The 14094-nt window shown below is 40.5% G+C and overlaps 3 protein-coding genes across 5 annotated transcripts in view; 1 reads left to right on the top strand and 2 right to left on the bottom strand.

Annotated features, from left to right (window-relative positions):
- The window catches only part of LOC104802716 (DEAD-box ATP-dependent RNA helicase 40), a 4938-nt gene extending 626 nt beyond the window's left edge, over positions 1 to 4312 (bottom strand). Inside the window, exons 1-8 of the mRNA XM_010526447.1 lie at positions 4084 to 4312; positions 2613 to 3745; positions 2306 to 2524; positions 1991 to 2059; positions 1626 to 1895; positions 1154 to 1504; positions 787 to 1064; positions 65 to 700 (exon numbers count right to left, since the gene is read on the bottom strand). Of these exons, the coding sequence (XP_010524749.1) occupies positions 65 to 700; positions 787 to 1064; positions 1154 to 1504; positions 1626 to 1895; positions 1991 to 2059; positions 2306 to 2524; positions 2613 to 3728 (2939 nt within the window). The 5' untranslated portion in view covers positions 3729 to 3745; positions 4084 to 4312. The remainder of the gene's footprint in view (positions 1 to 64; positions 701 to 786; positions 1065 to 1153; positions 1505 to 1625; positions 1896 to 1990; positions 2060 to 2305; positions 2525 to 2612; positions 3746 to 4083) is intronic.
- Positions 4313 to 4769: 457 nt separating this feature from the next.
- On the top strand, positions 4770 to 8677 carry LOC104802714. Of its 3 annotated transcripts, none has more exons than XM_010526444.1 (5): positions 4770 to 5103; positions 5235 to 7802; positions 7918 to 8152; positions 8231 to 8438; positions 8543 to 8677. In XM_010526444.1, exon 2 carries the CDS (start codon positions 5464 to 5466, stop codon positions 7600 to 7602), a length of 2139 nt encoding a protein of 712 aa, XP_010524746.1. In that variant the 5' UTR covers positions 4770 to 5103; positions 5235 to 5463; the 3' UTR covers positions 7603 to 7802; positions 7918 to 8152; positions 8231 to 8438; positions 8543 to 8677. The 3 variants fall into 3 exon arrangements, with proteins under 3 accessions (XP_010524746.1, XP_010524747.1, XP_010524744.1); XM_010526445.1 differs by having other exon boundaries at positions 7918 to 8157; XM_010526442.1 differs by having other exon boundaries at positions 7918 to 8438.
- A 120-nt stretch (positions 8678 to 8797) lies between these two features.
- Positions 8798 to 9959, bottom strand: LOC104802715 (elongation of fatty acids protein 3-like). The gene has a single exon (XM_010526446.2). It carries the CDS (start codon positions 9810 to 9812, stop codon positions 8955 to 8957), a length of 858 nt encoding a protein of 285 aa, XP_010524748.1. The 5' UTR covers positions 9813 to 9959; the 3' UTR covers positions 8798 to 8954.
- Positions 9960 to 14094: the final 4135 nt, after the last annotated feature.

Genomic DNA, 14094 nt, shown 5'->3' with positions numbered 1-14094 from the left:
CCCCCTAGCCCGCGCCCCGCTCCGGCTCCGACTTCGGCTATAGCTTCGGCTCCGGCTCCGGCTCCGGCTCCGGCTACGACTGCCCCGCCATGTCCGAACAAGCTCAGGGCTTCTGCTACGACTTCTGCCTCTACTCCTATCCATAGGTCCTCCTCTTCTCTGATCAAACCGGCCTCCTCCTCCTCGTCCAAAGCCTCTACCGCCACCACGGCCACGGCCAAACCCGTCCATGTTATTACCAAACCGCCCTTGCATGCCTCCTCTACCCCCATTACTGTTACCAAAACCAGGACCACCGGTGAAACCCCGACCCCTGTTTCCGCCGCCACGCCCAAACGAGTCATCTCTCATTCCACGGCCACCAAACCCGCCAAACTGCCCACCTGCTCTGACTTCCCTTGCAGGTCCTGAAGAGTCCCATCGGCTACCACCACCAGAATCGAACCGACTAACCATGGCCCCTCTGTCCCTGGGGAAACCCGAGCCACCGCCCCCTCCACCACGCATGGCAATCTCACGGACCTGCGGCGGCACTTGCTGGTTTGCCCCCTCCAGGACTTTGATCAAATCAGGTGCGTATTTCCAGTCCTGATCTGAGAAGAAAGTGTACGCGACTCCGGTCGCACCAGCTCGGCCAGTTCTTCCAATCCGATGGACATAGTCTTCAATTCCCGTCGGAAAATCATAGTTGATCACGACTCTGCGTGGTAAAAAATCGACAGGAAAGAATTATACAGCAGCGAGTAGCAAGCATCTCTCCTACACAAGATATGTATAATAACAAACCTTATATCTTTTATGTCAAGCCCCCGGGCCGCAACATCGGTAGCTATCAATACAGAGGACTTCCCACTCCGGAACTGGTTAAGAACCCAATCTCTCTCACCTTGAGATTTGTCTCCATGGATTACCACAGCCCCGAAATTACGCCCGACACTACGTGCAAGATGGTCACATAGCCTCTTTGTCGAACAGAAGATTATAACTTTCGAGCCCCGTTCTTGCGACCTGAGGATTTGCTCTAGACGTCTCTCCTTCTCCATTTGCGGGACTACTTCAACGTACTGTAGAATTTAACACAAAAATCTCATCTCAGCATTCACACAACCATGCGATATACCACAAGGGGATAACAAATCAGCTCACAACTAACCTGTGTTATTGCCTTGTTTGCAGCCAGCTCATCCACACTGCCTATGTTTACTTGGACTGGATTTACAAGAAGATCACTAGCTATTTTCCTTACTTCTTTTGGCCAAGTAGCTGTATACATGAGAGTTTGCCTTCGAGGGGGTATTTCATTCACAATCCTTCGGATCTGAGGTTCGAAACCCATGTCAAGCATACGGTCAGCCTCATCAAGAACGAGTAACGAAACCTGCTGGAAATCAATCTTCTTCATTTCCAATATATCATTTAGACGGCCAGGAGTTGCCACGACAATATCAGCTCCTCGTTCCAACTCTTTCAATTGAGGACCCTTAGGAGCTCCGCCATACAAGCACTGATAAGCGATGCAACCAAAATAGTAATCAGTATACAACAGACAAAAAACAAGAGTAGAAAACATATTCTTTATCGGTACAATGATGACAGATCATAGATGATGAATATAGAATACTCACAGTGCACGAAATCCTGGAAGACCGACCGAACCTAATGGCTTCATCTTGTATTTGTGTGGCAAGCTCTCGAGTAGGAGCTAAAACCAACATTGTCGGGCCATTGCGAGGATCGTTCCGACAGTGACTTAGAAGAATGAAAGCCGGAATCAGGTATCCCAATGTTTTACCAGAACCAGTTTTGGCAATTGCAACTACATCCCTGCTTTGCAGAGCAATTGGCCATGTTTGAGCCTGGATTGGTGTTGGAGATGCAAATCCAGCAGAATGCAACTGAAACAAAAGCAAAGACATTAAGATAAGATAATGTATCAAGAACCAATATCCCCTACCAGTAGTAAAGCTCGGTATATCCATCTGTACCGTACCTCTCTGAGTATTTCAGGCGGGAAACCAGTGGCCTCAAATGTGATGAATGGAGCTGGAATATTATCACCCTGCGTAATCGTAATACAAAGTTCATGGTAACAATGTAACATACAGATTCGAATGGACATAATGCTGAAGAATAATACTATTTTCAAATGCTATTACTTATTCCAGTTGAAGTTGTCCAAAAACCTCCTCAGTAGAGTTTAATGGACATACATTCACTGAAACCACAATTATAAAGCATTAAGCCTATATCAGGTTACAATTCAAGTGGCAAATAAAGCAAGGAAAATTGAAAGATATCAGCATACTGTTGTTGTAACTTCATGTTGCTGACGGTAGACTTCAACGGGTGAGAGATGAGAAACATCAGAAGGGCCAAGGAGTGGAGGCCTCAATGAGGGATTATTTGGAAAAGCAGGACCAGTGTGTCCATATGTTCCATGGACACTGCGCCCAAGTGCTGGATCCAATGCACCGGGATGACCAGGCACAGCATTTAACAGTGGACCGCTACCTGTCCTTACATCCTACATAACATTATAGAGTGATTCTTTCACTGAGAGAAGAGTAGGAAAGCAAAAACATGGGTTAGACAAAGATAGAATACAAACTCACTTTAGGCATTGTTGCAGGATGAAGTTGTTGGGAACCCCTCACCGGCCCTTCTACTCTGGCATTAAAGTAGGAGCCATTCCCGGGCCTAGCGTTTAGATTACTATCATAACTCTTGTTTGATTCGAAAGGAAGAGGATGAGATTTCTGGTGCAACATTGTCGGGTCCATGTGATTTTGAGGACTAGGTCCTAGCTGCTGGTGAACCAGATTAGCCCCAGGTTGTTGGAATTGACCAGATGAAGTGGGATGTTGCATGTTTGCTGGAGGGCCATTGTGCTGGTGACCTAAGTTTGCACCAGTTCTCGGCATTTGAGCTGGATTAGCTTCAAAAGGGATATTTTGGGATGACGATCCCATCACATTTTGTAGATGCGGTTGAGAAAACCTGGTTTTCTTCTCGGTGTGGAACTCTTCCTCCTCCCTATTTGGTCCCCCTGAATCGTACTCTTGTCGACCTGGGAACTGCTGACCACGGGGGCCCACCTGGGGTGCTTGATGCAAATTCTGAGGCCCTTGTGGCATCACATATGGCTGATAACCCATGTACTGTTGCTGTGAATGCCCATACTGGTGGCTTTGCTGCTGCGGCATCTGAGAGTGCTGGTTCTGCAACACTTGCTGCTGCTGCAGCTGCATCGGCTGGTAAGCCTGTAGCTGTGCAGGATGGCCATGAGTTTGTTGAGGAGCTTGCTGGCCGGGTTGCAACATTTGGGGTCTCACATGGTGGGCCGAGAACTGCTGAGGCTGTTGTAGACCGTGTCCTAGGGCTGAGCCCTGTTCTTGTGCAGCTTGCCTGTCAGAACCATGGGTTACATTCTGCTGAGCCACCTGCTTTACCGATGTTAGCTGGTCTGGCTGAGATTGATGAACTTGTCCTGCAGATGGTACAGGAATCTGAGCGAGCTTCGGTGTCGCTGAAGATGGTGGAGGGCCAGCGGGTAACAGTGGAGGGGGGGCTGAAGGTCTTTCGTATTGAGTGATATTCGTTTCGGGGTTCCAGTAATACAAAACCCCGGTGCTTCCATCTATCAATCCTTTCCAAGGTTGAGGAAGAGTTGGATCCTCTGGGGCATATCTCGGACCAACAGAAGCAGTAGCTGCTTCTGCTGTGGCCATAGGCAGAGATTCTACAACTACAAGCAGAGAAAACACTCAAATTTTATTACACAACAAAATCTGCAAACAAACATGACAAAGCAGAAAGTACAATCCAATCTTCCAGAAGTATAAACAGCTTTAATCCAACACGATTATTTGACATGATAACCAAGCTAAGCTCACGCATAGCAAACCATTCCTCACCATCAGCTCATAGCTACTTAACAAAACTCAAGTCTGGCGAAGAAACCATGAAAATAGTTTCCGCACTAAAACGAGCATCGAAATCGAAGCCAACAGACCATTGACAATCAACAGAAAAAACCCGTAAATCGGAGAAAGCGCATAGAACAGATTTTGCTAAATTACACACCTCGCAGAAGAAATTAAGCTTCAGACCGCCCAAATTTCTCCAAAAATGGAATGGAAGGAAAACTATGATGTGAGAAAGGCGCCGACAAGATATCGTCTTCTTCAGTGAATCATAAGAGAGAGAGAACAAAGAAAACCTCAGAAAAAGTTTCGATGGAACTTTGATGGTGTTAGGGTTTGAGACAACGAAGAAGAGAGGCCGAGAGAAAAAAATCTCCTGCAGCGGCGGTGCACGCGACCTAGGGGGCTTCTTTTAAAATTAAAATCGAACCGATATTATCCGGAAAAACCAAAACTAGAGGATAAGTTTTTTTTAAACCAGTAAGAATCATTTTTAATGGATTATAATTGAAATGCGAAATAATAAAAGGATAAGAAATCTATAATTCTTGTGACTTTGTCGATTAATTTTTCTGTGTGATATTTGAATAAATATGAAACCTTTATAATAAAACAGCATTAGTAATTTCAAATTTCCTACAAAAATCGTTTATAATCTCGAGCGAGGTAAATTGGGCTTTTTTGTACCATATAAAAATGTAGGGCCAAAAGTGTGAATAACAGAAGTTACTGAACTCCGAAGGAAATCAGTGAATTTAAAAAAAAATAAGAGAGAGAAAAAATGTAGGGGCTTTTTGTCATATAAACAATGTAAGGGCCAAAAGTGTGAATAACACAAAAGCTCTATCTTGTTCTTCACTCCGTTCGCAAGCTTGATTTCCGTCGGGCATAGAATCCGAAGATCACCGGCCGGATTCACTCGCACAGGAACTGGCCGTGGTCTCCGGTGGTCCGAAGATCACGGAGTATGAAACGTTGCCGTCTTTTTCTCCGGAAAACGGCGGATTTGGCGGCAAAACCAACGGGGGAGATTGGGTTTTCGATCATGTTTGTCCGAACCGAACTGAATCGCGTATTCGTTTTCTGCATCAAGGTCTCTTCACAGTTATGTAATATTCCGACAGTTTCATGGTCACCTCCGTTTTTAGTTGGTGATACCAAGTTCATCCTCTCAGTTACGGTGAGCAAAATCCGAGCTCTTTTAACTCCGAGTTCCAATTAGGTTCGAGTTTCCTAATTAGGGTTTATGCTGATTTTGATTCTGTCTTAAAAAGTTCTGATATTTAATGATCATATCCCATTTATATGCAGTCTCCATCAAAAAGGCAAAGCACTCGAGTAGTGGCGGAGAGCATCAAAGCAAACAGATACATTATTACGTTCATCTAACAAGGGGGAACGGGTAATAGAGGGGAAAGCCATGTCGAAAACAGGTTTCCTTGGAAGCTCGAGTTTGGAACTCGTTGATGATCCAAGGAATCTGAACAACATTTCTTAGGAATCAAGTCAAAGACACTGATGGGTCGAGCTGATAACTCTGATGGTACACTCCTTTTTGTTACAGCTGAATTATCCGGCCATGCCGACGTTTGTTATGGAAAAAACTCGGGTTTCTTGTGTTCTTGTGTTTCAAGTGCAAAAGCCAATATTTAAAATATTTTGTTGCATTTGTGTTCTTGCGTTTGCGATTGTTACTCTGTTGCATAACTGTTTGCTTGCTGGGGAACTCATCAAGGATTACAATCGTCGTACTACAACCAAGAATGCCATGCTGAAAATCGACATCCGTAAGGCATTTGATACGCTTGACTGGAGCTTTGTGCTAAATCTGCTGAAGGGGCTAAACCTTCCCGACATATTTATCCACTGGATCACGCAGTGCATTACCACGCCAAAGTTCTCTATTTCTATTAATGGCAACCTTGAGGGGTATTTTAAAGGGAGACGAGGGTTACGGCAAGGAGATCCAATCTCACCGTATCTATTCATTCTGTCAATGGAGGTTTTATCGCGCATGCTTAACAAATCAGCCCAGGCTAACGAATTTGCTCTACATAGCAAATGCCGAAGCCCGCTTGTTACTCACCTTGCGTTTGCTGATGATGTTATGATCTTTTCACAGGGTTCTGAAAGCTCGATCTCAAAAGTGATGCTGATCTTAGATGCATTTGGGACCTATTCGGGGCTGAGGATAAACAAAGCCAAATCAGAACTATTCCTTAGTGGGGTCGAACACTTGGAAGCTGATCGTATCTGCTCAGCTATTGGTCTTCCGAGAGGACAATTACCAGTCCGTTATTTGGGTGTCCCACTGTCCCCGAAAAGGCTAACTAGAGAGGATTACCAACCACTTCTTGATAAAATCAAGTCTAAGCTTACAGCATGGTCTTCTAAAGCTTTATCCGCTGCAGGCAAGGTACAAATGATAGTCTCGGTTATCTATGGCCTTGTAAACGCATGGAGTATGATGTTCCTGCTACCAAAATTTATTCTGAAGAGCATTGACAGTTTATGTTCACGCTTCTTGTGGAATCATAAGCCGGATACAAATGCTAGCCACAGAATCTCATGGAAAAACATCTGTCGACCCAAGAGGGAGGGCGGGCTGGGCATACTTAAGATGGAGGACATCAACACTACCTTTCGTTTAAGGCTGATTTGGTTGCTATTTAGTCAAACCGACTCTCTATGGGTTGATTGGATACAGGAGAATGCGATAAGAAAACACGGATTCTGGGATACACCGGTGACAACCAATGTATCATACACATTCAGGAAACTGTTGAAACTCAGGGACTTGGCACGGAAATTCATTCGGGTAAAGCTAGGAGATGGAAGAAAGGCTTCCTTCTGGTTTGATTCATGGACTGATCTGGGACCCCTGATAACATTTGTGGGAGATATGGGACCACGGTTACTTCAGACCTCACGTCAGGCATGTGTGCACGATGCTACAACTAACAGGAGTTGGAGGCTGCCGCCAGCGAGAAGCGAAAGGGTTCTAGAACTACAGATGAGAATGTCAACCATTGACCCGCCTGCTGAGGATGAAGGAGAAGATGAATACCTATGGCGTCAAAAATCTGGTGAGTTCGGAACTTGTTTCCGGTCAGCCAGTACCCGTTATCTACTACGTCCTGTCAACTCACAAGTACCGTGGTATTCACTGGTCTGGTTTAAGGGAGCTATCCCGCGTATGGCATTCATCCTTTGGCAGGCATTCCAGAATCGATTACCCACCAAAGATCGGCTCGTCTCGTGGGGAATGCAGATCTCAACTTCCTGTATTCTCTGCAACCTGGAGCAGGAATCCCATGAGCACATATTCTTCAAGTGCTCCTTTAGTCATGATGTTTGGAACCCCATCGCTAATTACTGTCTACCATCGCCTCCAGATTATATAGAGGGATGCCTACCTTGGGTCGCTGACCCGTCACATGCGCGAGATCGGGGACAGCCTACCCTTGCGAAGCTTTGCATTCAGCTAGCAGTGTATGAGCTCTGGAGAGAACGGAATAACCGAATCTTTCGGGATAAAGCACGCACGGCAACGAATATCCGCATGAAAATCGACCGGACTATGCGAGACAACCTCCTGGCTTTGAAGAGTGATCATCACCAGAGACCAGCCGATAGTACTCTTCTTGAAGATTGGTATTTTCTGACATTATACGCTTGAAACTAAAGCAGCAAGTTACCTTGCTGATTACTGATTACTTCCACTTGCACATGGGCATGGGAATTTGTTTACCTTAGGGTATTTTTGTGTATGGTCTAACCATGATTGTAAATCACGTTTTTTAGAAGTAATACAAAGCACATTTAAACCAAAAAAAAGCTTTGTTACAAACCACAGTGGTGGTGAAGACAAGAATGCAGGTAGCTCATTCATCCTGAACTCTACCCGTTTTCGTGCAAATACCCATTTTCAGATCTATACAGGGTTACCTAACTTAAATTTCTTGCATACACTTTGTGTCTCTGGTCATCGTAGGTTAACCGATAACTTCCAAACGCGAAGTCGAGTGTGTTTAGTGGTTTGGTGGCATTCTAGGCATTGTTTCAACCATTAGTTTCGCTGGGAATGGAAGGAAAATGGATCATTCTCTATTGTCAGATAGTCTCTGTTGGTGTGGCAATATCAAATCCTTGTCAGATTTCAAATGACACCAGAATGTATCAAAATGCACGATTTCGCAGATTACAGAGTCGGGATCATGCCAAATATTGTAGGGTACTGCTTTATCTTTCTTCAAGTTTCTTCCAGAACTACTTTGCTATTTACTCGATTTGTTTTGTATTTGTAGATTTTTCCCAGAGATGGATGTTGTAAGGGCTTCCGGGCACAACTTGTTACAATGAACCTTTCAGTAAAGGTGTGACCGAATCTGACGTAATTGCTTGTCTCTCTCTTAGTTCGCTTCTGTGTTCTGTAGGAGCTTAGGGTACAGAAACGATCCAGTTAAGAAGTCGTCGGATCTTGAGATTATTACCACTGTCAAAACTCGACTTCAGGTAAAACGGGATGTCCGTCTTCGATTCTCGGAATGGCACTTAAACAAGCATACTGTTGCGCAAACCTAACTGTTCTTGGTTTCTTCTCTCTATGGTTTGATCAGGGAGGCTGTCTTTGAAACAGCAAGGATAATTGTTGTGGACAGGGACAACATGTTGTGTAGATTCTACCGACATTTACCACCGGAATTCTTGTTGAAACGTGGGTTCAGTATCCAGGGACCAGATCTAATTCCGGGTTAAATGAGAGAACACACGATTGATAGATGTGGAAAGCTTCTTTGTTCTTTCTGTTCTTTCCCATGTTTCTCAAGGGCTTTTTTCTCATCGAATCAATGGAAGAAGAACAAGAATCCGAATGATTTCTCCCTAGAAAATGCAATCCTTTCGAGCATTTAAACAATCCGAATCACGACCCATGAAAAGAATCTCAGCTGTTCAACGGTTCCAAACACATTTTGAATGAAATATGAATAACTCGGAAGAAAGGGCGTGATAAAGATGCAGACTTTAGAGCTAATCACGTTTCTCTGCAGAAAAGCCAGAGCCTTTGGGTTCTGATCTGACCTGTCGTGTCCTGGCGTAGTTCTTGGAATGAAAGTTCAAGAACAGAGCCAATAGAGAAGCGTTAAACGCAGCGTTGAAGCACCATCCCAAGAACCCGGAGCAACCCGACCCGACAGAGTGTTCGTACAGCATCCAACCCGACAACACGAAGCTCAACACGAACTGCACAATCTGACAGTTCGTCACCAGTCTCTTCCACTTTGGTCGTGACCCAATGGCGCAGAGGAAGTAGTATCCGTACATGATCACGTGCACCGTCGCGTTGGTCACAAGCGCCACCGGGAACATCGACTGCCGTGTACGGAGCCACAGGTAACACATCACTACCACCGTCGCGTGGTGGTACACGTGGAGGAACGACAGCCGTTGGATCGATCTCCCCAGGATAATCAACAGGGTGTCTCCGAACTCGAGGATCTTCGAGAGGTAGAAGACGTGGGCCCAGAAGAAGAGAGGTCCGGTGGGTTTCAATTCCAGAGGGAAGCATATCGCGTGTTTGGCACACGCCGCCGCGTCGGGCGCGTGGGAGATTATGGAGAGGGTGCAACCAACAGCCATGATGAGGGAGAGCAGGCAGAGGACGAGGCTGTGAACGGCTGTGATGGGTTTGAGGATGCGCGGGCCGAGCGAGGGGAGGATTTCGACGGCGGAGCGGAGGAGGAAGGTGGCGGAGAGGTAGCCGGCGACGGAGACGGCGGCGAATGAGACGGAGGAAGCGAGAGTTTCGCCTTCGGTCCACGTGAAATGAGCGATCTTGGGATGGTTCACGAGCCAGTAGGAGAGGGTGGAGAATAACGGCGAAGCCATCGCGTGAATCTCAAGCGCCGCCGAGCACGGGCGGGGGAATCTAGCGGTGTCTCCGGAAAAGTTGGAAGTGTAGTGGTGGACAACGAAGGGATCGAGGCTTATCTACGGCAGAGTGGTCCCCCACCGTTTCATATCTTAACAGGCTGTTCTGTTTATTTTTAATATTGGTAAGGCAAGATGGTATATTAATATACCAATTTGTAAACAAAATATCATAATTAGATACACAGATTTTTAAATTTCCAAGAAAAATATTTTTAATTTTTTATATTAAAAGCTGAACTTTTTAAAAATAAGAAAATTAAATATTGGAATATTTAGAAATCTCTGAATGAACATACACTATTAATTTTGTAATACATCGGAATATTGGTATTATTGAATTTGAACATGTATATATATTGGCATTATTGAAGACTTGACGCATGGGTTTTGAGGTTTCATATTTCAAATTGGACCATACGTGGCTTCATTCAGGCCCAAAGGGCTATAATAGTTTTGAGGATATGGTTTATATTTAGACTATATTTACTTATTTATTTTGTACCATCTAACTAGGGTGACTTAATCGGTTTTCGATTCGAATTCGGTTCGTTTATATTCAGATTGGTTACTTTGGTTTTAGAAAAATTATAACTGTTCGGTTTTTACATGAATTCGGTTTATATTCAGTTCGGGTTCGGTTATAAAAATATTCATTTTCTTAAAAAATTTATGATTTTTTCAGTTATTTTATTCAGTTCGATTCAAATTCAGATTCAGTTTTTTCGATTTTAAAAAAATCATAATCATTTGGTTCGATTACGATTATACGTTATTCGGTTCATATCAATTCGATTATTAACCAACCAAACACCCCTACATCTTTCCATAGTATATCAAATAGTACCTCTTTTAGGTAAAAAGTTATTCAACTTTTTTTGTTTGCACAAAAAAAACTTAGGTTTGACCAATGATTATTCTAATAAGGCGTAAACATAATTAGTTAGTGGCTTAAACAACTGATTAGATTAATCGTTTCCGCTGATTACAAGCTTCCGTTTGTTGACGAGGCAAGAATTAGGCTCTAAACGCACGAGTGGGCTGTGCTTAACTCGGATATCCCTTTGACTCCTTTGACCGACGTTATACATTATATACTATAGTATTTTATACACATATAAGTATAGTATATTTACACACACACACACGCACATTCAATGAATTTAAGAGGCGAGTCAAATTTGAATCCGGAGTTAGTATCATTAAATCTTTCATCTTTGAACATATACGTGTATATATATATATATATGTATGTATGTGACCAAAGATTTTGAAATATAAAAAAAAAAAAAAAAAAACTTAGATGGCCATATATATGACCAAAGATTTATATAAGATCGTTTGTTATTACTTAAACTGAAAATTGCGACTACCAAATCTTACATTAGACATTGGTCATCCTAAATTTGATTTAAAGTCTGTTTTTTAGATTTATTTCAATTTATATATATAAAAAAAACTGGCACGTTTCCATATTTCACGTCGCAAAAATCATAGAAGCAATTTTTAAAAGATATCCTGAATAAAATCATCTTTAATATATATATATATTGTATTTTCAATGTGATTTTGTTGGATCTTACGACTCAATACATCTTCTAGGTCTGATTTTTGCCAAACATAAATATCTTTAGAGTTCCAATTTGAGGTGGGACAATATGCTTTTAGTCCGCTTTGGATCGTTAATATAATTATTATCATTGTATTACTTTATAATTTCTTACCATTTCTCTATTATTTCACTATATTGTTGTATATATCTCCACACTTTATGCCTTTATTTTTCCTCATATCCTCTTTGTCATTTCATTTTCTCTTTTATCACTGCCAATAATAATAATAATAATAATAATAATAATAATAATAATAATAATAATAATAATAATAATAATAATAATAATAATAATAATAATAATAATAATAATAATAATAATAATAATAATAATAATAATAATAATAATAATAATATATAATAATGATGATAATAATAATATATAATGATGATGATCATCTCCGCTGTTCACGGGGAAAATATATGTCATGTTTCAAAACAAGCGAAATTAATTAATAAAATTTGGACTAATCAAGTGTGTTAAATTTTCAAATTAGCTTTGAAAAAACGTACGGTCGAGGGAAGTAAAATTCCATTATGTCTAACTATGCGACCCATTTTGACAATGTTATAATTGCTACACATTTAGGACATAGAAAATTGCAATTTAACATAATTGTTTTTATTTTCTTCGCATATATATATATGTATGTATGTATGTATATAATGATGATGGAACTTAAGGGAGTGTCATCGTCAAGGGTGGACTTTTGATTTTAGCAGTGCCATTGAATCTAGACTGGCTACTTTCCCTGTCTTAATCAAACATAACTTCATACATTCTTACATGAATAAACTTACCAATACACATGTTCACAAAGCGATGCATATATATATATACACACAAAAAAAAAAATGGATCATATGATTATTGATTTCGGACATTAAGTCGATTGGCAATTATTCGCTTAGTGGTATGAACAATTATCTACATATGAAATTTTATCCATTCATTTTTATATTATATTCTCGTTAAAAAAAATTATTTTTCGGTTATTTTTGTCGTCAAATCGGATTGGATTTGAGTTTGACTTTTTCGGTTTTAAGAAAACCGTATTCATTAAGGTTTCATATTGAATTAGATTTGAATTGTGTTATATATTATTCAGGTTTCGATTATCATCCCTAATCATCATCCGTGTCATCATTTTCATATATATATATATGTATGTGTGTGTGTGTGTGTGATTCCTGTAAAGGATTAAAAGTGATGTATGTTACGGGTGGTGATAATAATAATGTGCAAAAGTGGTCCAGAGAACACATGCCCTAACATTATCCATCACACGTATGCGAACTCAAGATATGGACTGACCATATTATATTTAAGAGTGTTAGTGTAATTGTGACGGTGGATTAATTGGTACATGTGTTGGGGTAAACTTGGATATATATATATATATATATATATATATATATAAATTTAAAGAGTGCGGGATTCTTTTTGATACATCTAAGTAAATAGATTATAGATATAGGGGTTTATATTTGTAAAATGAAAAATAATGTTTTATGTGACAAAATCTAGTTGTATTTTTTTTTTTTGTAATCGGATATCTTGAACTACGACCCAAACTAATTATATGAGATCGGAAGTCAATCATGTGGTTTGAATTGTACATTTTTTTCCTAAATTTGAGATCCGAACTGGAGATGGGATAAACGTTTTGTGCCCTCATTTCACCGGTTGAACTATCTATATTTGGATAATCTAGTTGTATTTTTGTAAATAGTACTTGAAATGTTTTAATAAGTATACCTTTCCTTTTCTTATGTGTATATATTTGTATATATATAAAGGGCTAATAAGTTTTACTGCATTCATAATATATATATATATATATATATGTGGATCCATATATGTTATAAGAGAGAAGTTTGTTACTATATATAATAGAAAGATATTTTTTTCGGTAACCGAAAATTGTGGATTAAAGTTTAAATTAATCTCGGGGGCCAAAAGCAACCATTTAATTTGGATTAAGAATGGGAAGATATTAAATCTTGGTTTATGTAAGATTGTCATTTAATATCAAAATACGCAAGAAACATTGAAGAATTTGAAATATTTAAGCACAATAAAAAAGGATAATGCATTTCACTTTTTGTATTTATAAATCATTTATTGAAATTTGCAAGAACAGGTTCAGTACCTAACAAATTAAATTAACACATAGTAATTGAATATATATAAAATAAAGTGATACGAAAAAAAAAAGAGTCAAAAATATACCGAGACAAATATAATTTATGAAAAAGTTTTTTGGTCAAAGACGTTTCATCTACCAATTTGGTGTAAATAAACAAATTTATTATATATGTTGTGAAAAACGAAGAAATATAGAAGACCCGAGAATCAGATCGTTAACTAGAAACCGAAATCGATCGTTTGAGAGACCCGGGAACAAGATTTCAATAATTTTCTTTTCTTGGAATTGTGTACAAATGAAGGAGGGAAATGAGCTATTTATAGAAAATCCGAAGTTACTGTTCACGTATACGTATTTATGAACAGTAACCGTATGGCGGCTAAACAGTAACCGTATGGCGGCGTGAACAGTACCCGGCTGCGTGAACAGTGCCCGGCTGCGTGAACAGTACCGTAGCTTCACTATTCATTTATAACAT

This window comes from Tarenaya hassleriana, unplaced genomic scaffold, assembly GCF_000463585.1.
Source record: "Tarenaya hassleriana unplaced genomic scaffold, ASM46358v1 Cleome8, whole genome shotgun sequence".
Lineage (NCBI taxonomy): Eukaryota > Viridiplantae > Streptophyta > Magnoliopsida > Brassicales > Cleomaceae > Tarenaya > Tarenaya hassleriana.
This window is presented reverse-complemented; position numbering and strand designations above follow the sequence as displayed.

Coding starts and splice junctions, on each gene's coding strand:
- LOC104802714 (XM_010526444.1), top strand. CDS start 5,464: ATGGTACACTCCTTTTTGTTACAGCTGAATTATCCGGCCATGCCGACG.
- LOC104802715 (XM_010526446.2), bottom strand. CDS start 9,812: ATGGCTTCGCCGTTATTCTCCACCCTCTCCTACTGGCTCGTGAACCAT.